The 24,346-nt window shown below is 45.6% G+C and overlaps 1 protein-coding gene across 3 annotated transcripts in view; it reads right to left on the bottom strand.

Moving 5' to 3' along the window:
- Nucleotides 1-24,346, bottom strand: part of LOC119176736 (tyrosine-protein phosphatase non-receptor type 1) — a 108,820-nt gene that overhangs the window by 63,790 nt on the left and 20,684 nt on the right. For all 3 annotated transcript variants that reach the window (XM_037428095.2, XM_037428094.2, XM_075877920.1), the window contains exons 5-6: nucleotides 23,899-24,036; nucleotides 6,804-7,013 (exon numbers count right to left, since the gene is read on the bottom strand). In XM_037428095.2, the coding sequence (XP_037283992.1) occupies nucleotides 6,804-7,013; nucleotides 23,899-24,036 (348 nt within the window). The remainder of the gene's footprint in view (nucleotides 1-6,803; nucleotides 7,014-23,898; nucleotides 24,037-24,346) is intronic.

Raw genomic sequence — 24,346 nt, 5'->3', positions numbered from 1 at the left:
TAGTTCCATTATATCTCCACAACTCTTTCAACACTTCAAAGTCACTCGCGGCTGTAAAATCAATGCCCAGTTCTGTACCTGCCACTACCGCCATCATCAGAAAACCCGCGTATTTCTATCTGCCCGCCTTGTTCACATGGGCAGATAGAAATACGTGCCTGTTCACATGGGCCTTGTCGCCATAACCATTGCCTGGTACAGTTAAACCTCAATATAATGAGATTGATAAATTCTTGGAAAAATTCGTAATAAAGAGGATTTCGTTATATGCAGGTTCGGTACAAAAATTTGGAAAATAAACGCGCGAATTGAACAAAAGGGGGACTGAAGGCAGAGCTAACCCAAAACACTTATTTTACAGTAAAAAGCTGCGTTATTATGACGATACCAGTTATATGGACACTTGCGGCAAGTTTTTGCTGTTACCGCCATGTTCTGTAAGAAGTCCAAATTGATAATACATATGCCCCCGCGCATCCTAACTCTCACGGGCGGGTGAAAGCGTGCAAGCGCTGCTGAAGCACAGATCAAATGAGTCAGCCCATCCCTATTGCCTGAAAAGTGCATAACATCTCCGGCGTGTTGTTAGAACTGACGTCCCATCCTCAAACAGAAAGTAAACCACCCATCTTGAACAAGCAAGAAACGCAGGGAGGGGGGATCGCTTGAGTAGCAATAATGAACTTTGATTTTAAGGGCGGTCGCAATCCCTGGCGCACTTGCTATCTTGGCGAATATCAGTGCGGTTTCAACACGAAGGAACTGTGTGAAAAGAGCACTTCTCCCTAGGGCAGCCGTAAGCTCACACCAGCTTTTTGTAGGAGTTCCGCCACATCGGATCCAAAAGAGTTGGCTGCCAGCCTTACTTCTTATAAATTACATTTTTTTGCTATTGCGATCATTGCATTGCATTGCATTGAGTGTTTCCAGAACTAATCGGCCAATCGCGAAATCTACCAGCTTGCGAACTCGTAGCGCGGCGCAAAACGGATGTATGTGACGAGTCGGCCTCCGAAGATCCGTCGTCACCGTGGTCTCAAAGAGTTTCCATCAGCGCCTAATCTGACATCCCCTCGGTGGTGAGGACACGGTTGTCCGAAATTAAGTTACAGTTTTGCCGCAAGGGCGAAGCAATGAATGCGATATATGCGATAACATCAACTTGGAATGTAACGCGGCAAGCAGATCGAAACGTGTAGCGCGCTGCTCACGCACAAATGACACATGAAAACAAACACAGGACGACAGCTAACTAACAACATTTACTGCTCGACACTTAACGCGCTGTTTAAACGAAAACGAGGCACGAAACGTAATTAGTGCAAAGTCACAAGTGCCTCAGGCGCACTCTTTTCGCAAATGGCGCCTGTCCAGCGAGTGAAGTGCTCTTTGTGAACCCGGCAACTAAACGCAATCGTTCTGGTCAAAGTCGAAGGCGCACGATTCTCCTACCGAGAGATAAGCGCTCGCGCACACGCATCTAACCCCCATTCCCATTAGCGCGGCAAACTACGCGTGAGAGATAAGCGCGCGTCGGCGCACCGTGACGAGCTGGCGCCTAGCGCGGGTGGCTTTTTGTAAAGACGATAGTCTTTCTTGGCGAACTTCGACAGAAAAATTTTGGTCTGTCTGTCTGTCTGAACACTTGTCTGTTTGTCCGCCCTAACGATACCTCAAACGGCACCAAACGGCCAACCCCATCTGCAGCGCCAACCAATATTGCTCAAGGTTTAGCATTCATAGTTGTGCGATTGTCAATTAAAAAGCAATTGTTGCACATATCTGAGGCGCCACAACAACGCTTCGATGTTTTGTATGTCTGATTTATACTAGAAGAGGCACAAGTAACTTCGAGGAATGTAGCGTTTAATAGCGCTGCGCTGACAGTGCTACGCGATGCTCAAAAATGTGTTTCCAACGCTTTCCTACGATGTCACGGTGGTGGCACCTGCCCGTCGCTTTGCGTTCTACACCTTATCACCTCCGAGACTGGCGCGCACCTTTCTCCACGGTCTGCACGCCTTCGTTTTCGAAGATAACTGCCAGATGGCATTTCTGTCTAACGTGCCTCAATGCGCTTGTTCGCCTCCGCTACACGCTCGAAGCACTCTAACGCAGCGCCTGCAGAATACCATTCACCGATTTTCTTGCACAGAACATCAAATAAACGTTTTGTTCACTCTCTCCAGACGCAAGACTATGGTCTTTCGACAACATTTGCGGTGTAACATGCAGATTTGGAACCAATTTTTTTTTCTTGAGTTTTCATATATATATATACACACAATGAATAACGGCGGCGGCAAAAAACCAACCGAGAGTGTCATATACATAATTGCTATCACACAAAAAAAAGCAAAGCTGAACATTATCAGGTGCCACACCATGCGCGCGCAGTGAAACTATGCATACGCCCACGGCGTCAAAAACCAAGAGCGAACGACACCAACACCGCGGAACAGAAAACTATTCGGTAAAGCGCCCTCCATATGCATCGCGGCCCCACAGATGTGACGCTACCTAAAAGCATGGCACTGGCAACACGCAAAAGTAGTTTTTTTTTTCTTTTTTTTAGGGGGGGGGGGGGGGCACACCCAACAGCGAGAACAGCAGCAACGCAGGCTCATGGGGTTCAGGCCCGCCTGCCCGCCTCACGCCGCCGCTTCGCGCTTGGTCGGCGGCGGGACAGCCGCGGAAGATACATACTCGTACTAAAATGACAAAATGCGGAGCGAAATTCCTGGATTTTCCGTGGGGCAAATTCGTTATGTCAAGGTTGTCTCCCGCTGTTGCTTTGTTACATAAAGGTGGCAAATACATGTGCTTCTATGGAGCGACAGCCGGGAATAGAAAAACTTTGGTATATCGAGTAATTCGTTATATGGAGGTTCGTTATAAGCAGGTTTAACTGTACTTGCGTTTCGAGTAAGGCTTTAATTCGTTGCCTTTGTTTTCGTCAGACAGCTTGGCCTGAACACTTTTTCCATGGCTGTTTCCTAGCATTTTGGTTCGCGGTTGAATGTTGAAAATGAGTTCTGGAAGCAGCCCGAAAGGATTGCTACGATAATAAAAAATGCTACGCAAGTGACCTGTGCGATAAAGTCGCCGATGACTACCCGTGCATGCTTCACTAACGCTCGAACACTACACACGGTACGACCACGAAGCATGTATGCGAGCATCGTTGACTAATATGACCCATATACACCAGAACACAGCAAGCTCAATGCTTGGTGCATATTGAAAAGCATGTGGTGCCATCTGTTGCAAGCGTGGCGAAACAACACCCTCAACTGCCACGCGAGCAGACGCTCTGCAAATCAAACACGAAACTTCACAACCCGAGTGCGGCTGTAAGGATGTTTCGCGCTGTTCCTGTGCTGGAATTTTACGCTGATTTCGTGTGAAACATCGAGGAGACCTTTCTTGACAGTCCGAAGTACCTGCAGCATGTGCATTGCAGACTCCGAAAGTAACTTCATCAGGTACGTATTATTCGAGTGAAAGAAACTCTAACAGCGTTAACTGCGGTGTGCCTTGGCTGTGACAAAGCAGAATTTGTGCTGCAAGCCGGCATCAACGTAGCGCTAAAATCTGGCTCGAACTTATGCTTATGCACCACATGTGTATCAATTGCCAGTCCTGCCGAGCACTCGGAACGCACACGTGGTGCGAAAGTGCCAGCCAGAACAAGATTTCAAAATGCTACGGTGACGCCGGCCCAAAGCACATGTAGATTCGCCTAGTGACTGTCAAGGCATGTCGCAGTTCGACCGAGTCGAAAGTCATACTTTACACGCAGTTCACGCATCGTGATAGCAGGCCGTTACGGTTGTACTAAACATGCGCGGTGCGTGCATCCACGCGCGAGTCGTAATACGTATATCCTATTATTGATATGGGGCCTACGAAAGAGTTTGGCAATAGTTTTGTGCCGCATACTACAGGCATACTGCACACAAATTGCTGCTGTAAAATGAAACAGCTGGAGTCACGCTTGAATAGACACAATAAGTTTACTTACTCGTACACTTCACTGGGCTCGTAGTTTTTCCTGCCGATTGCGATTATATTCTATAGGCCGGCAGAGCTCAGTGTTTTTCGTTTTGGGACGGGACTCTGTGCGATCACAAAACACCGCACTGGCACGAGTCCCGCGATGCGCTGCGAACTTCACAGGCAGTGCTCAACGATCTCTTCCTCTTGCGCTGGTTGTTCTCGCATCAGATGACAGCACAGTGGTGCCCAAATGACATTTTATAAGTCTTTTATAAGAGCGAGACATAGGCGTGCTTTTGTCTATACATTCACACAACAGACACGAGTGCAAGGACGATGCTGAAACAGAGCACGCCAATCAACGATAAGAAACGGTATTTAACGCCAACGCTTCGCAGTGCATAAGAAGGATTTGTACGCTTAAGAGTTCATATTTGAGCAGTCGAGCTGCTCACATCAAGATAGGCTGCGCTCTTTCTCAAATAAACATGCACTGGTTCTGTAATATTTCATGTTTGTTTTTTCTCACTTATTAGAGCATAACGCGGTTGCAAATGCATACACAGCACAAGTAGGCGACACATGTTTTAATTCACATTTTTTGTGGATATTTTTTAAAACTTTCACTACAACAACTTTTTAAAATAATGCGCACCCGGTTTCCACGACGAAAAAAAAAAAAGCAAGACATCGATTGCAACACGCACCCATTTTTCTCGTTGGCCCGCACGATCACACCACTCGAAAAAACGACGCCTTTCGGGAGCGTCTTCCATTTAAATATGAAGTACGGGGGAAGCTTGTGCCCATCTGACGTGTAACAGAGCATTGCCGTCACTGTAGTTTTACCATGGACAGATCTCAGCACGTGAACTTGCTTCGCCACCTTCTTCTCGACGGTTGTGGTGCCAGGCATGTCAAAGTAAAGAGGCGTCTGATCGGCATTCCTGATTTGCCCAAGCAGGTAGCCGTTGTTGTGCCGCAAGTTTAGGACAAACCTCTGAAAACTGTGAAGCTTTTATTCGTACTCTCCCGGAAACTTTTCGCATATGCCCGTTCGCCTTCGGAGGGAAAAGCCTTTCCTCTTCATAAAGTTAGTTAGCCAGCACCTGCTCGCTTTAAACTGGCTCCGCATTAGCCCTTTTTCTAAGGCTAACTGCATAGCCCACACTTGGAGCAGTTCTGTCGTCACAGGTCGCTGTGCCGCTCGCTGCTCAAGCACATACTCGCCGAGCAGCTCTTCAATTTGCGGAAACCAACCCTGCTGTGGTCCACTGAAGCCTTTGCGTGAAGCTTTGCTGTCGACAATCTTCTGCTTTTGTTTCCGCCAGTCCCGCACGCACGTTTCGGGAACTCCGAACGACCACGATGCGGCCGATTTCCGTCCGTTTCTGCACACGCGATGACTTCCCTTTTAAAAGCGGCATCGAGGTGCACTCGAGTTTTTAGAGTCGGCCCTTCCATACCGTCGATGCTAACGCACTAAAAGATGACGAACTCCTCAGCACACGTACGAAGTGCCGCACACGGGAAACACATAGGCAGAAATGGCCGACGCGCCATGCCGACGCACGGGCGGCCATTTTGGAAATCCCAATGGCAATAGAATGACCCCATCCATTTTTTTTTTTTTTTTTTCGCGCTCGATTCTAACGCGCATGCGATTTATGAACTCGCTTAACCGGAAAAAAAGTGCACGTTAGATTCGAGCAATTACGGTAACATATAATTTTTTGCGGTCCCTTGAGATTCATTGTATCGAGATTTCATTGTATTGCTAATATCCATGTTGCTCTTGGCATCCCTACACAACTGTAAACAACTGTTTATATACAACATAAGCGGCTGTTTAACATGCGTCTGTGCGTGCATTTCTACATCATCTTTAGCACCACTTTGTAACATTTCGCACAATAAAAATTGTAATGTACAACACAGTCACCTTCCATCCGCATATTTCGCATAACATCGATTCCCAAGGTACATAGGATTTGCCATATTTTTAAAATTATTATTATTATTACTAGAAGATGCTTGCATGCAACCTACGGTATTTATAGGATTGTAAGTCGACTCGAATGAAGGTCGACTCCCCCCCCCCCTAAAACTGTAGGAAAGAAAAAAAAAGAAGTATAAGCACATAACATGAGAAAAATTTATGTCGCCTCCGAAGTCGAATTCTAGTGTGCCAAAGTGGCTTCACGGCAATTCTTAAAAGCTGTGAAGGAAAGCTAGCTTCACAAAAATACATGGGGATAATATTTAGAAGGACTATAAGACTGAAACTAGTTTTCGTTCTCTGACAGCCCCCCCAACTTCAAATTTTAAACAAAGACAGAATGTGTCTACCTACAATCACGTAAATACAGTAGCACTCACTGCTTATGGGCGATAATATCTCCAGCTGGCCAAATTATGCTCCCCACACTGAGAACTAAATGCCACGCACCACGATTACACCTGAATGTTGCGTTCAACAGCAACTATGCAGCAAGGCGAGCATGAGCATCCTACCTGTGACAAAACAATTGCAGCGCCAGCCTCTCCAGTAGAGGCCCTCAGGGCTGATAGTGAGAGAGATAGGGCGAGTGGTGTCTGTTAAACCCAATTGTCCATTACATCAGTGTCTCATATCACCGGATTCATGCCAATGTGGACAACAATAATAGTATAACAAGTACAACCTGACAGATTGGCACAGCAAATCCAAGCCCACTTTTGGGGTTTCAACCATGGTAGCAGTATTAAAACACAGAAAGCACCTTTTATCTCCAGTCCATAATTATATGAAAGTATGTACTCACCAGTACAAGACAAGAGTCCACCAGGCAAAAGGTCCCCGAACGGCCAATGCCTGCACTGCAATGCACCACAGGTGGCCCAACATCTACGTCCAATGCCCCAGACTCCCGTACAGCTTGCAGAAAAGCCAAGAATGCTGCTGGAGACTCGGGCACCCCAAAATCAGGCCAGGTTGTATAGTGCAGGTGCAGTACCACACGTTTCTGCCCACTCTGCAATGACAAGAACACTTTGTTACACTACAATGTCTTTTTCAAGATGACCACATTTTTTCTTGAAGTCTGTACCAAATGACTTGATATGTAACATAATGAAAGTGAAGCTGACCTGTCGCCTGTCCCCTAAAGCAACCTAACCATACAAACACCTTTCTCAAATCAATTTGAGAAGGGCATTTATATACGTACAGTTGAAACCCACAATAATGAAATCGGCGGAAGAAAAAATAGCTTTAGCGGGATTTTCATTGGCACGAGAATGCAGCAGAAAAGACAGAAAATTGACTAAAAACATTTTATTGCCAAAAGTCAATTTGCTTACTTTGCTGAGCCTTTCCTGCTGTTAACAAAACCATGCAAACACCACTTTGTTCATGTCCAGGAACAGTGCAGGTGTCAGTGTTTCTTGCTCTTACAATGTTTTCAAGCGCACCAAGAACGTAGGCCTTAATCTTGAATCATAGACAGTGAACTGCATGCAACGCCGAATTCAATGGCAATGCCGATTTTTTTCTCTGCCCTTTTCCACCTCAGTGATAATTGCAACCTTGTCTTCCACCGTAATGAACTTTCGCTTTTTAGTTGGAGGCGGCACCTTTGCGGGTGGACAAATCAGACTAGGATCACTACACAAAGTTCACATCGCACCAAGCCGACACAGCGACTACTACCGCTCCACACACGCAACTATGTGCGACAGCAACAAGTACGCAAAGCATATGCCGCTAATCCGACAAAGACAACGAAACTCCACGTGGATGTCGATTTGGCTACGTAGTCCGTAATTACGAGTCAGCATAACAAGTAGGTGTTTGCATGCCAACCCATTAAAGGGCCAGTAAACAGGCTCCGGTTTTTTTTTTTTTTTTTTTTTTACAACCCCCCAAACAAGCTCTCCAATTCGTACAGTATACCACGATGATCACACTTACCGAATATGAAAGGGGCGCTTCAACACTATTGAAGCACCTTTTTTTATTCGTGGTTTACATAGACTGATAGCTGGAGATCATCTTAGCATAGGTCTAAACGCCGATATCAAATTATTTAGTATTTTAATCACGCAATGAAGTCGCCATATCTACATCGCTGCCGACAGCATCACCACATAGTGGCGCTCGCCAGAACTTTGCGGGCAGAAATGACGCCGGAAGCTTGGGCGCCATATGATTGGATAAATGCAACGTTGGAAGCAATATTTGTGTAGGATCAAAACATAGGTTACTAAGCTGTTTCATTTTTATTCTCTCTGTTTTTTCATCGAACCTTCGAACAGACGCGGCAAGAACAACAACAAAAAATAAGCCACTGCAACTACAAAGCATGACAGAGACGCTGGCTGCCATTTTGCCACTAGATTCATCGCTTGCGCGGGTCCGATATCCATCTCTCTCTCTCTTTCGTCCCTCTTCTTGCTCTTGGGAGTTTACGAGCTGTCTCTTTCCGCACGTGCGCTGTTGAAGGTGTGCAGTGCACCATTGTTGTTCGTCGGGCGGCTCAACGCGCGAAGGGTCAACACAACTTCGCTGTCCTGGTCGTTCCAGAAGTTCCTTTCTCAGAATAAGAGGAGGGAAAGACTCGGTATGTTGCAGAAAATACCTCGCTTCGACACAGTAGCTCTCGCTCACGTTCTGGCAAGCCAGGCGTCAGGCACGAGGTCTATATTACTTTGGAAAAAAAAAAAAAAAGTAAGAATAGGGTGCAAGCTTTCCCTATGTAGGCGCTTCCAGCTTATTTCATTGGGGCAGCCTTTGAGGTCATGGCGAGTGAAATGCGGTGAAGTGACCCCACGAAAATAGAGTTGAGGGATGAAATTTTTTTCTTGTATTTTGAATTTTCTGTCGAATAAATTCAGACTACGCGCTATTATCACTGCTGTTCTTGCTGCATTAGTCTGTCTGTACTTTAGTCTATACACAACCAACGAATAAAACATGGGTGCACAACCAACGAATAAAACATGGGTGCTTGAAAAGTCTTAGAAGGCCCCTTTAAGGGGAGACACTGGTCTGAATTTTTTTTTTTTAATTTTCAGTATTTCAAGCTGAAATTTTAATACAATATGTATTTTTCACAGCTGAAAACAAATATGCAATTAGTTTTTTGCTATCACTTTTAGATTTTTAAATATTGACTATTACATAAACTTGCATTCTGCCCAACCTTTTGACACCTTTCTCATAAAATATTGCTACAAATTTGATATGACAGCATTCCATGAAGGCCAGGGAGTGCAACAAAACCATAATTTTATTTTTAGCTTCATTGGTACCAGAGTTATGGCCTTAACAAGTATACTCATTAGAAATCTGAAACTGTTGCTTAAGTTTGTTGCTAATTAAATCACTATTGAAAATAAATATATTATTTTTTTTGTTTTCTTGCACTAATCAATGTATAAGCTTTCAAATGCTGCAAGAATTATCAAAATCCGACTGCTACATCAAAAGATACTGTGGGCAATGGCTTAGAATGTTGTTTTGAGACAACGAGAAAAGTTTAGGAACATGCTGAGCACTTATATTTAACAAGAAAAGGTGTGAGTCGGTGTATTAACCATGTTAGAAGTCACCAGGAATGTAGTCATCATCATTCTCCTTGGTGCGCTTTCTTTTCATGGCATGCTTGAAGTTTTCAGCATGCTCATGCTTCTTCTCCAATGCCACTAGTCGGCGACTGTCCTTTTCTGAGCATCTTTCAGCGGCCACAACACTCTGCTGCAGGTGCAGCTCCTTCAATATGGCGGCATCTGCTCTCTCTTTGCCAGCGTTGAACCTTGCGACAGCTTCGGCCACAGCAAATTCAACGGTGAAAAGCGACGCGTGTTCGTTTTTGGACACGAGCGACCAGATGACGGAGTGCAGGCTCTCGTTTGGGTTCTGTGTTTTGCCTCGCTGACAACGCTCCAGCAATTTCTTGTCAGAGAGGCGCGTGTAAATAGGCCGCAAGGCATCAACCACATACTCCGGCAGGTTGTAGCGATGATTAGGAGGAGTCTCCTGCTTGGCAACAGCCTTGTTGTACTTGCACCATGACTCTTCACCAGTTGGGCAGTGAGAGTGCTGAGGGCTTGCATCAGTAGATGCTACGTGATAAAAGGTTGCCCAGACAGCATTATTCATGGCCTCAATGCTTCCTTGGTTGCTTTGTAAAGCCCATCCATATTATGACATGAGCTTTGTGACCAGCTCGCCTGTCAGTTTGCCCTTGCCGCCAAGGCTTGGCTTTCCTTCAGCTCTTTGTTTTTGCAGGAGGTTTCGAAGTGCTGTGCCCATGCGCTTATGCACATGGTTGACACAGTCCACTTTTTCTATTGGCACGAAGCCATATACCTGTGCCTCCTGCAGACTGTTGAAGGCCCGGCTGTCTCCATCACACAACATGGTTGTGTAGCGGAGCCCATGTCTCTCCAATGAGCGGCCAAATAAAATTTGTGCTGCTTCCACCTCCATTTGTCCTGGCTTACTGGAGGTATTCTTTTGGCAAGTGTGACCTGCTAGCCACTCGGCATACCTTGGGTTGTCCTCCTTCGGCCCTAGCTGGCAGCCCAAACAAAAGTTCGATAGGACGACGAAGTCGAGCACATAACCCGTGAATAGTTCAATCACGGTCCCTACACAAATATGGGATGAGTGGCCCCTGGTCAGCCAAGTCCCATCAAAGGAAATGGTGATATTTCCAGGATTTCCATAGTTGAGTTCGGAATACACCGTTTTCACGGTGCTCGCGCAGTCAATAACGCGCGCGGCAGCCTTCTGTGCGGCAGTGTTAATTTTCAATTTCTCATAATCCTGGTATGTCTTGGTGTGCAGGCCTCTCCGTGAAATATTTAGGGCGGAAAAAATATCGTTGAGCGCAGTTTGCCCGTTTCCTGTGCTCATTGCCACGCGAACCGCGAGCACGTTAATTTCTAAAGCGCCGTGCACTGCGTCCCCCCCTGCTCTCGGCGAGCTCCATACGGTCCTCAGTTTACCACACTCGTCACATGTGAAAACAAGTTTCGCGGCTACGCCATATTCGCTGTCTTCCTTGGAGATTCTGCCAGGCCCGCCACACACACCGCACTTCATACACTGAAGAAGTTCGTTGACCAACTCTAAGCTAACGACAGTGAACGGCGCACCAGGCGTTGCGGCTCCATCCGAGTCTCGAAAAAAAGACCGCTTGCGTTTTGTGGCAGACTTCGATGAAAGATCTTGCAGAACATAGCTCGCACGACACTCGGTAGCCACTTTTTCAGCGTCAGAAACCAGGGGAGTGTCGACGCGCACAGCTCTCGTGTGATCTTGGGACGCGGCTATCGCGTCCGCGATCGCGAGTGCCACGGCGGTGATAGCGCTGGCACAGCCTGCTTCTTCAGAGTTCTCGGCGGCAGAAGGTCTCGCAGGTGATAAGGTGCGGGCTCTCGGACGCCGTTTTTGCCTTTTTCGAATGCATGAGCACTCCGGAACTTCAGATGACCGCCTGCCATTGCACCGAATGCACAGCCGTTGTTAGGCCTCTACGCAAAATGGCGGCTTGCACGCCGCTGTCTAGCGGACGAATCCCTTCGCGTCCAATAGGAAACTGGGAACTGCCCCACGTGACAAAAACGCACCAATGATGTGCGAGCATTCAGTTTTTTTTTTATGCGCGATAGCTGCGTTGTTGCTAGATGAAAAACGTTCTTCTGCTAGGAACAGATAATAGAAAAATGCGTCTTTAAAATGAGACCAAAATGGCCGCGCTACTTGGTGCGGTTCTCGCGCGCTGCGGCGTTGAACACGACCGTTTTTTTAGGTGGTTTCGGAAGTGAAAATGGTCATCAAACTGACTTTGCGACCCAATAACTCGACAAATACGCATTACAGGGCTATAATATTTTAGGAACAGCTTCCTTAGACCTTAATGATTATGAAAAAAAAAAAAGACTTCAAAAAATAGGTTTTTCGGAAAATTTTCGGCCTCCCATACCCGTGTCTCCCCTTAAGGCCTGATCACACGTAGCTCTTGCAGCGCGCTGCTTTTTGGCGCGGCGCCGAACCCTCTCTAAATGAAGAGTGAAGACACATGGCTACGCGGAGCTGCATGCCCTGCCACTTATAAGGGAGAGGACGTGGTGCCACGTCAAAAAACCACGCGCTGAAGCGCTGCAACGACTAGGTGTGGTCCGGCCTTTACAGCGCTGCGCACCACGCAGGCCCTCCATTTGGAAAAACGATCCCGCACCCGTTTCCCTCACCTGACTAATCCCCCTCATATGAGCAGTCTGAAGAGAGCTTGCCAATGAGCATAGAGTTTCATACAATAATACCAAGAGGGGAATCTAGAGCTAGTATCTACACAGGCTCCTTCAGCGGCATGTGTACTCCCATGGGAATTATGGGAAGTACAGGCTTTGGAAACTGAAACTTGGAAGTTTCAACTGAAACTTGCCAATGAGCATAGAGTTTCATACAATAATACCAAGAGGGAAATCTAGGGCTAGTATCTACACAGGCTCCTTCAGCGGCATGTGTACTCCCATTGGAATTATGGGAAGTACAGGCTTTGGAAACTGAAACTTGGAAGTTTCAACTGAAACTTGCTTCATTCTTTTGTATGTAAACTTAGTCGCAAAAAGTTTCTGTACCTATGAAGTAGAAGCGAAACGTGGACAAATTTAGACACCAGGGTGTACATGGCTCTGCCATTGCGTCCCAGATTTGGCATCAAAATATAATATTTTTACTGCACTAGACAACAAACATGCTTGTTTTTTGCTTGAAAGTATGCATTATCTCTTCATGTAAATAACAATACAGTATCAAGCGGAAAAAAAAAATTAAACGTTTTGTCTGCTGCAATGCCAGGTCCGTCTGTCCAAGTAATCTGCCTCCAACACACCCCTCGTTTTGTTCTGAAGTCGAGTCAGAAGCATGACGATGTGTCTGCTTAGCTTCACCGTCATTTTGCAGTCAATTCGAACGAGTTTAAGAAAGCTGCGCTCGTGAAAAAACATGAACTCGATGCAATATTCTGCACTGGCATCAGACGCTACATCTACGGGCTGCGGTGAGTGGACAACGCTTCGTTTAAACCATAGAGTTTCATACAATAATACCTAAAGAGGAATCTGGCACTGCAATCGTGTACCCTCATGGAAATTATGGGAAGTACAGGCTTCATATTAAATCATGTTAGCCAGCGAATTGTCTACAGATCTTTTTCTACAGTTTAAGTTTCGTTCTTCGCGTAGAGTGGGTAGTGGGGTCGGCTCAAAGAACTGAAGCTGCACCTTTGTTGTTCAAAGAAGCTGAAAACTGCTAGGCCTCTCAATTTACTGCAACGCTGGAGCTGTATAGGTCGTGTTTGACAGTTTAGGCGAAGCGTCGTCAACTCACCGCTGTTCATATATATAGCGTCCCATGCCAGTGCAGGATATTGCATTGGGTTCACGTTTGTTTGTGCATCTTGCCAAAACTCGAAATCAACTGCAAAACGACGGCGACACGAAGTAGACGCACGGCGAGCGCTCTTCTGACTCGTTAAAAAACACGTTAATGTGTTTCTCACTTCAGGGGGCAGACTGGTCTTTGGGACCAAGAAGTGACAAAAAATTCGATTGTTAAAATTGACATATTTGGTTTCTGCTAGTATTTTTCTATATCTCTGCAAATTTTCACACACCAGGAATTGGTAATTTTTTTGTAATGTGATTGTAACTGTCCGGATTTTTGATGCTGTTCACATGCAGAACCTGCAAAAAAATGGGCAACTGACTGAGAAGCTGCTTTATAATTTGCCAGCACCTGTGTTAGAAGCTCTGCTACGAATTTATGAGCACCTTTATGAGGATTGCAAAACATGTGCACCATGATTGTTACTTTTTGAAGAAGCTGTGTGTTTTCAGTATTTTCCATTTTTCTCAAAAAAAGTAAAGTTACGACTGTTAAATTTTGAGGCCACAATATCTCTGTAGCTAGGGCAGGTACAACAATCTTTCTTTTTGCTTTGGAAGCCTGTATGTGTGTAGAATGCAAATGTGGGAGCACAAGCCTTCTTAATTAATTAACTCATCAAAATTGTAACACAATTCCAACTTCTTTTGAAAATGGATAGTTCATTTTGTTGTAAAATTACCAAGAAAGGCCTAAAAAACAAAACACTCTTGCATACTTTCAATATATAGTCATTAGTCTATGTTGGCATATCTTAAATATCACTTTTAACTAAGCACTTTTTTTTTATATGGCAGCTTTAAACAATTGGGTGTGAACTTAAGTTATCTCAGGAACAAGACGAGTAACAGAAAAACTAATTAAATATTTGAAATCAACAGAAAAAACTGTATAATTCTATACAGTTTGATCAAGATCACTGAAGAAATAAACAAAAAAAATGCTTAAGACCAGTCTGTCCCCATTAGGAGGAGGCTACCCCAGAAACCGATTTTTTTTTTAATTTTTTAAGCTATCTTGTTGAAACTTTCAGGGTATGTTCACTACAATGAAACTAGAGAGACTGCAAAATTTCATTAAATTGCACTCAGTGATTCTAGAGTTACTCAGGTCAAACTGGGTAGTTCACTTATGTGCCTGAAGAGCTGGAAGAAATCCCACGACATACCAGATTGATTGACATGTGGGGTTTACCATCCTAAAACCACGATATGATTATGAGAGACGCCGTAGTGGAAGGTTCCGGAAATTTCGACCACCTGGGGTTCTTTAACGTGCACCCAAATCTGAGCACACAGGCCTACAACATTTCCGCCTCCATCGGAAATGCAGCCGCCGCAGCCGGGATTCAATCCCGCGACCTGCGGGTCAGCAGCCGAGTACCTTAGCCACTAGGCCACCGCGGCGGGGCAATGTGTGATGTGTGCCCACGCTTGAGCCAAGTACCGTCATACACCACGGTGATGTCCTTGATAAAGGTGGGGTCCATCTTTTTGTACGTAGCAATCACTGCTATGGCAGATTCAGTATAAAACTTGTCCAGAGCAGTGGCTTCTGCATTCCTGAACGTCTCTTTCAGGTGTTTCTGATAAGGAGACCTCTATAAGAGACGTTCATGGCTACCCAAAAATCATTCAGAGCTGTTCGCCCCTTACCTATTTGGTTCATGGCCACTATGGCCCGGACATTCACGTCAAAGACCTGCGAGTCCTGTTTGCGGGGTGATGTCTACACTTTATCAATGGTGCCACAGGAGCACACGACTTCCAGCTTTGTTGCCAGTCCAAGCCTAGTGCTCTCTCAGACAATCATGCCACCTTTCAAGCACTGCTTGCACACTGTGAAGTTGAGCACCACGTTAAAGATGTTTATTTGGACGAGCAAAAAATGTTCACCATCACTTGACACTGCAGGTTCAAGAGCCAGCTGCATCAGTTCAAATTTTTTCTGCGCCACTGGCGTAAATTCGAGTTCAGCGCTAACGGCGTCTCGCATTCGCATCGATTTCTTCCTTAGTTAGGAAATGCGTCTACAGATGAAGGGTCAACGGCATACGCATGCTTCACGGCCCCGATGCAGATGAAGTGCTGGGTCTGGCGATCTCAGCAACACTCGGTGTCACGCTCAACGGCACCGATTCAGATCACGTGATGGACCCGGCGATCTCGGACACGCTTGGTACAAGCGTGGCTCCAGGTACACACGGTGTATCAGATTATGGACTGGTGGCAGCCGATAGCACAGTTGCGCCGCTGCAAACGTCTACACACTGGGCACTTGCAGAAGAAAAGTGGAAATTAGATTCTCGTACAAGCTGCATAAAGCGCTTCAGCCCTCCGAACTTCCGCACAGCCTTCGGCTTCGTTGTCGGCATCACGCACAGCAACAAAGATAAAGGGCACAGAACTTGTGCGAAACGAAAAAAAAAGATGATAAACTGATCGAAAATACAGCGCAAGGCAAGAAAGCGGCTCGTAAGCAGACATGTGTCGAGAGAGACAAAGCAGAGAGCAACAGCGAGACGAGCGCGCCAGCCATGCCATTGCCGGGAGGGACCGCCCCGGCTTCCAACGGAGCAGCAGCCAATGTCGGGCGCGCCTTCGCCCCGAGATATGAATGAGCTGCTCTAGCCAACCAGCGCTTCGCATCGCATTTCGAGAAAACGCCAATAATGTCTCAACCGCGCTGTTGACGCCATTTTGAAAGGCGGCAAACGAGAGAGAAAGAATTCCCGGTCAAAACAAGACCAAGGGTGCTATTATGAACACTGTCTAATTCCACCATATTGTCAAATTTCGCAATGGCAGCATTTTAAGCCAATCAGAGAGGTCGTAGCAGCTCTCTTGGCCAATCAACATCGATCAATGGTGGAATTTCTCAACATGGCGGAATTCGACGATGTCCAGAATAGCACCCCAAGATGGCGCGAAACGGCCGCATGGTCTGGAATGGCGCACGCGCGAATTTTGGTTTGATTTTGGCTTTCGCGCATGTTTTGGGCGCTGTGGCGACCTCGAAAATAGCATTTTTTTTTTGCACTTTGGGGTTGAATTAGACGCTGATATTCACAGAATAGGTAGTTTATGTGACATACAACATAAATATATGGTTTTTAAAAAAATGACTTTTTTACAATTTTTCGGTTTTCAAAGGCCGCGCGCCCTCCCTTAATACTGTGCTTTTATTTCCATAAATAGATATTGCGTACTTTCGAGGGCAAAACAAGAATGTTTATTTTAAAATGTTGTAAATAATAATTAATTGCATCTTTCGGGCATTACACACGGCGTAGACGTACATGGCGACGATGACACTGATGGGCAGTGCATGTGTCAGCAGGCCTTCGATTGCGCTATCACTAAAAGTGATGCCAAATCTGGAACGCTATGACAGAGCAATGCATACCCCGGCGGTTAAATTTGTCCAGGTTTCATTTTTACTGCCTAGTCACAAAAACCTTTTGCCATAAAGTTTGCGTACGAAAAAATGAAGCAAGTTTCAATTAGACATAACTTCATATCACTTTGTTTTAGACTTTGCAAACAAGCGTCGCGAATCTCAAGAACGTGATCCATTCGAAGCCGATCCGAAGCCTGTGATTCCCATAGTTCCCATTGGGGTACAAGTGCCGCTGAAGGGGTCCGCGTAGAAACTAGCGCCAGATTCTCCTCTAGGTATTATTGTATGAAACTCTATGGTTTAAACTGTAAAACACGACTCCTAAATCTCAAACATCGCAGACGTTCATGAGACCTAGTGGTGTTCAGCCTCTTCGAACAACAAAGGCACTGCTTCAGCGCTTTTCACCGCATCCCACTACCCGTGCTGCACTAAGAACGAAACTGAAAATGTAGGAAAAGATTTATAGACAGTTCGCGCTACCCGTGCAGCACTAAGAACGAAACTGAAAATGTAGGAAAAGATTTATAGACAGTTCGCTAGCTAATACCCGTGACACACGGGCAAAAGTAAAGTACTTTGAAGTAAACCCCTTTTGTCGCCCAAGGGGACCATTTGCAGAAAGGAGTGGAGCTGATGACACACGGCACCGGACTACTGCTTTAGGCGGTGCCTCAGAAGAACGCTCCAGAAAAAATGGCGCTGTTTGTGGAAGCAGCAAGATTGGAAATATTTAAAAAATCTGCGCATGTACATAACATTCAGCGACACCGGAGCATAAAACCGTTTTTTTTTTTTTATTGTCTGGTGGCTTATAATGCGCATACCTGTAATTTTTTTTCGCTTTTTTGAATTTTTAGCAGCAACTTAAGTTCGTCTGGCCACTATGAACAGTCGGTGTTTTGCTGTTTTTGTTTTTTGTAGTGCTTTTTACATGGCTGCGTCCAATTGGGTCAGTGACGGCGTACCGCGTTTCATTGTGGTCCTGCGATGTCTGAGCGCAGAGACAGAGATAAAGCAACAGTTGAGGTGGGCCTGACTCTTGTTGCCCTCGGCTCCATCGAAGATGAGCTAAACGCTGCGAAAAAGAGTGATGAGCCTCAAACAAAGACTCGTCATGAACAGCTTCATTTTGACTGCTTCCGCACTGTCACCCCGAGCCATCAACCGCGAAAGTTGGGCCTATGTGCGCAACGAACGCTGGTTCGAAGACACATTGCCGTTATTAGGCGACGGCCACATTAAGCAGTGTTTTCGAGTGAGCCCGACACAGCAACTGCCGCTGCCAACCCTAACATAATCGCGCTAGTGACGTAATGCAGGCGTTTGAGAGTATGGACAGACTATAGGCCTTCACTTTTGAACAAATCGCACTGCTGCTGAAAATGAAAACATTTTCTCAGCGCAAAAAAATACTGACAGGGCACCGCAGTGTTGCGACACGTTTTCTTCTATTGATAAATTATGCACACTGTATGCGAGAGTACTCCCTTCCTGCCAGAAAAGTAGATGCAGGATCTGCTTTTGCAAAAAGGATCTTTGCCGGAAAGGTGTTACTCCTTCGTCGTGTGTCACTGTGCCCGAACGCCTTTCCGAAAGATGTCCCCTTGTCTAAAGGACTTCAGGGTGCCCGTGTGTCAGGGGCATAACACTATCCAATCCGAAGCCTGTACTTCCCATAATTCCCATGGGGGTACATGATCACAGCACCAGATTCCTCTCTCGGTATTGTATAAAACTCTATGCCCATGGACAACGTTACGCACCACTGAGCTTGTCTCGTTGATTGATTCGTTGCCTTACAAAACGGCGCCATGGCCCTACAGTGATGCAGATTCAGCTGCGCAGTCCATATTTGTCAATTTTCAGTGCTGCCCTTTGTCGTTTAAATTTTTAGAGCCCGAGACTCTGGGATAAGCGGTATTGCCAGAACGAAAGCCTCCAAGATAAAGAGGCATCTCACTACCATAGCGCGAAGGGAAAAGTGCTCCTCGATTCCTGCCCTCGCTGCTATGACACGTGCTCATGCGGGGGAAGCCTCACTCAGTCATTGGTTGCACGCCGATGACGTATCATGGATGTCGTAGCATGCTGCCAAAGTGAGCGGAATCAAGATGACGAGCTACTCCTTTTCCTCTCATGGCGGAAAAGGGTGGTGAGCAACCACGCGAAAATTTGAAAATGGAAGAAACGGATGCTGTAACCCTTATAACTTCTCTTATTATAGCACATATTCACAAAATTCTTTCGGCAGCATGTTCACATAAAAAAAATGCACATATTTTTTTTCATTAAAATTTTTGGACCTCAGGGTGGTTTACTGGCCCTTTAAGATATTAGCAAGTGCCCACTACTAAGCCGCCTCAGATTCTTGTGGCTTCTTTTTAAAGTAGTTGTTACTGCTGTAGTAGTTACTGCTAATTAAATACATTTTTGGTTGGGACACTGTGCAGTCACCCTTACCAATGGGCAAACCATCATCATCACCATGATCGCCAATCATAATGGCGGCTTTCATTTGAGTTTGTGCAATTTAGTGTACACAAATGCATTTGAGCAGTTTATGAATGCAGTCAATGTTACGAGAGTGAATTATTTGCGCACACTCGTAGAAAATTTCGTTAGTGGGAGACTGCAGTTAAAATATGCTTTGTAATCGCGACTTACGAAATGTATTGTATTGACTCCTGTGGCCGTTCGCCAGTTATCTGAAAATATTTATTTGCGGTGAGAATTTGTTCCCTCAGGATTTCATTATCGTAAGTTTCGACTGAGCAGTTGAACTGGTATTTATTTTTAACAATGAAGCTGCTCTTGGTCGAGGTTACTTTTGATAATTACAGTCATCGAGAATAATATACGGTGAATATCACACAAGAATTATATTTAAAACAATGTCAAATAAAATTAGGGCATCTCAAAATTTGCTTGTAAAACCCTATAATAGATTCAAAAAAATTATTTTTGTAAATGTTCTTTATAACATACAATGATATACTAGTCCTACCGCACTTGTCAATTCGCCACCTTTCTGACAAAAAAGTAATTATTGAGACTTGATGAGTAGAACCAGAGATATTGTTGCTCCAGTATAACACTATCAGAAGTGCCACTTTGGAGAAACGGGCAAAAAAATTGCCATTGAGAAGTTTTATTGTGTAGCCCCTGCCACGACATTCCCATCAACGCGAAAATGTCGTTCATGATTGTCTGGCCGTTGCTACTACAGAGCATTGAATGCGTGAATAAAATGTTTATCTCAAATACATTGCACGATTATCAGTTTCTAATCGAGGCAGTAGTTTCGGTCATCCGTGACTAGTTCGCACACCCGCCACATACACTGCACCAAAGGGAAGCAGCAAGAAGCACATTCAGGATCTCCAAGTCGACCATCAAATACGAAGCTGCAGTGTCCGTGGTGGACGCCAGTGACACGTCGCCTGCATCTGTAAAAAGTGCAGTCTTTCGTGCAGTTGCCGGTGTTGACTCAAGTCGCTCAAGCATGACCTGCTTGAGCTATGTTGCTGCTTGTGACAGCTACAGCGTCAACTTGCAGATGGCTAGATGCCGTGGTTCTCGGGCAGACGGCTGTCAGTTGCATCATTGCGGGTCTCTCACTGATCGCTTGTAAAGCCGGATGATAACAAGTCCTCACCTTGCGGACCACTATCAACTGCGCCGACAATGTCAGGTGCCCCAGCATCGCTAGTCATTAGCTCCATCGGTTGTGGAGCGGCGCAATATCGTGGCTTTGTGGAGCGTACCAAAATCACCTCCATCGCCGTTATCGTGCGCCAAAACAACGATGGTCGCTTGCTGATCGGTTGCAGAAACCCCGTGATGTACCGTTAGCACATTTTTTTCATTTTGGCTCGCCTTCGCCCGAACTGATACACCGAGTGGAACTTTTTCAGTCCTCCAGGCACGTTCATCCTATGGTCATAACCTAAGGCAAAATGGCGCCGCAACTAGCCAGGTTTTCAAATGCAGCGCCCTATGCCAATCAGATGACGCCATTGTAGCCATGTGTTCTGAAGTGGCCAATGGCGATATTTTACGCCTAGTTTTTTTCCCCATTTCTAATTGAGAAGGTGGCAAACTCAATGTTGCCTGATCGAGCGATAAAAAAAGCCAAATGTGAGAGCTTTTCAACGGTACGCCCCAACTAGCCAGGTTTTCAAATGCAGCCCTATGCCAATCAGATGACACCATTGTAGCCATGTGTTCTGAAGTGGCCAATGGCGATATTTTACGCCTAGTTTTTTTCCTCTTTTCTAATTGAGAAGGTGGCAAACTCAATGTTGCCTGATCGAGCGATAAAAAAAGCCAAATGTGAGAGCTTTTCAACGGTACCAAAATGGCCGCAACAAAGCAGGCTTTTCAAGAGTTACAGGCAGCCGAAATAACTGCGATTTGACCACAATTTTAAGGGCTGGAAGCGTGCCAACACATCTTTAATTTACTGTTGCACCACTAATATGCAAGATTTTGAAACGAAAACTTGCACACAGGTGTGAGATGGTAGAAATATTGTGAAAATGCCATGGTTGAAAATTCAATTTTTTGACAAATTTTCGGTTCCCAAGAGCCGTGTCTCCCCTTATACTAGCCACGATAAACTCCCTAAAACCTATTAGAACTACAAGCCTAAAACAATGAGCTGTCATCATCTTCTTAACCTTTTTAACCTAAACACCGAAAACATGGCAAAACCGCCTTGTTTTGTCCAAAAAAATAAAAAAAAAGCTTTGGAATTGTCACACTGCAGAGCAGATAACCTTCCAAAAAATTACAGGTGCGGCTAATACACGGATAATATGTTGAAGTACTTTGGGGGAAGACTTTTTAACGATGTTCAGAGTGAAACTATTACATGGGTGTAATCATTACACATGTATACAGTAAAAGTTTCTTTACCCGGATCTCGTTAGCCCGGAAATCTGGTTAACACGGACACGCGGCGCGGTCCCGGCAAAACTGTGTACATTTTAATGGTGTCAAATGCTCAGTAATGTGGAGTGATTTAGCCGCGCACCAGTCAATTCGGATGATTCTAGGGAGGGCTATCGGGGCTTCATGCTTTTAGTAACCGATTCCGGTTTGTGAAAGCATGAAGTCCCAGCTGGAACCAAAGTTTTGAAGAAACTGAAACTGAAGGAACAGCAGCACAATATGACCATGAGGACACAATATCCCCAATGCTATTTACCGCGTGCTTACAGGAGGTTTTCAGAAGCCTAGAATGGGAACAACTAGGGATAACAGTTAATGTAGAGTACCTTAATAACCTGCGCTTCGCCGATGACATTACATTGCTGAGTAACTCAGGGGGCGAATCGCAACTCATGATTACGGAGTTAGACAAGGAGAGCAGAAAGGTGGGTCTTAAAATTAATCTGCAGAAAACGAAAGTAATGTACAACAACCTCGGAAAAGAGCAGCACTTCGAGATAAGTAATAGTGCACTTCGAGTTGTAAAAGACTATGTCTACTTAGGGCAGGTAATAACCGCGGAGCCGAACCACGAGATTGAAGTAACTAGAAGAATAAGGATGGGGTGGAGCACATTTGGCAAGAACTCTCAAATTATGACAGGTAGATTGCCACTATCCCTCAAGAGGAAGGTATATAACAGCTGTATCTTGCCGGTACTTAGCAAGAAGAGAGCAGAGTGGATTAGGGAACAAACGGGGGTTAAGGATACCATAGTTGAAATCAAGAAGAGAAAATGGACATGGGCCGGGCATGTAGCGCGTAGACAGGATAACCGCTGGTCATTAAGGGTAACTAACTGGATTCAAAAAGAAGGCAAGCGAGTTAGGGGGAGACAGAAGGTTAGGTGGGCAGATGAGATTAAGAAGTTTGCGGGTATAAATTGGCAGCAGCAAGCACAGGACCGGGTTAACTGGCGGAACATGGGAGAGGCTTTTGTCCTGCAGTAGACGTAGTCAGGCTAATGATGATGATGATGATGATGATTATGATGATAGTGAATGAGGGGAGAAGTGGCCAGGTGGCGCTAGTCATCACCCGGCAAAAGCGCTTGGACCGCCGGTGCATCCAGTGTCTGTGAAATGCGCCGGACATGGTGCCGCATATGCGGACAACAGGACAGTTTGCGCAGCCTCCGCTACGCCAGTTGCCCGCGACGCCTACGCTGCTATTTTTTTGCGTTGTGACTTCACGCATAGCATGTGCAGCTCGGGCACATCAAAAGAGTTCACTGTTGGGCAAGTTGGCGCTTTGACATAGAAACGGTCGTTACGTTCTCAGGCTGTGTTTGTTGACATTGATGATGCTCTGGCCGTTTCTGGTTCGCTGACTGATGAATAGCATACTGCGAGCCCTTGCGGTGCGGTCGCTGCCACTGCGCATGCGCTGTAACGCGAGCCGCTGTTCGCCGCTTGCCCACAGAAAATTTGAAATAGCGTGCGGCGATCGCGCTGCGTGCGGCGATCGAGGTGCTGTGTGTAGCTTCTGTGCATACGGGTTTTCAGTCGGGGTGAAAGTCCCTGGACTTTTCCCTAGGGGGAGCACACGCTATTCTAAAACTCATACGGCACCCGCAACTAAAGAAACACCAGTAACACCTGCGAGCACGTGTTGCGAGCACCTCCCTATTATCGGCAGTGCGTGAAGAGGATCAGAATCACTGTTCTGAAGATGACATTCACGATTAGCCGACATGACATCACGCCGTGCAGGAGGCTGCCGAAGCCCTCGCGGAGTTCTGCATCAGTTCTTGCAACAGCGAGCGTGCACACCACCACCACATGGGGTTGAAGAAGATCATTCTAGCACTAATTCTGATGACGAAGCAGACTAAGTTGACACAGTTTTTATGAAATAAAGGTTTGTATGTGCTGAGTGCATTTTCCTTTTGTTTTGATGGTTCATTTGATAAGCCGGAATTCGTTTAACTGACATTTTCACCGGTCCCATGAGATCCGGGCTAACGAGCTTTTACTGTACACATATAAGGTAGTACTGGTACGCTACTGTAGTAAAATGGTTCTGCAATTTTGAAATATACAAGCAAGGAAGTTCATAATCCTCACCTCAAGGTCCGTTAGCATGAGTTCCCGAACAGTGTAGTTGGTTGCTGGCTTTTCGCCAAGAAAGGCCACTTTGAGTCCTACGCCAGTGAGCACAAGCTCTTCATCCAGGTTCATTGGCCAGTACTGATGGCACTTGACCTACAAACAAAAGTTATGGGTGAACGTACTTGCAACTTGAAGAAAAATTGGAATAGGGCCAGCAAAACGACAACACTGCGTCAAGTAGTTTCCACATTAGCACAATTCAACTTTTATAATGCGGCATGTATTCATTTTTGACAATTCCTGAAGGTGCTATCTTGTTTCGTTTGTGTGTGTGTGTGCATGCATTATCATACATAGCCTAAACTTTTTTTTTACTCAAACAACTTTTATGCTTGTTTTTACTTTCCCTTTCCACTTCTATCCTCAGGTGTGCTAACAAATTTTCATTGCAAGCTCAATATGC

The sequence above is a fragment of the Rhipicephalus microplus genome, chromosome X (genome assembly GCF_043290135.1).
Source record: "Rhipicephalus microplus isolate Deutch F79 chromosome X, USDA_Rmic, whole genome shotgun sequence".
Lineage (NCBI taxonomy): Eukaryota > Metazoa > Arthropoda > Arachnida > Ixodida > Ixodidae > Rhipicephalus > Rhipicephalus microplus.
Note: the sequence above shows the minus strand (reverse complement) of the source record. Positions and strands in the feature narration are given on the sequence as shown.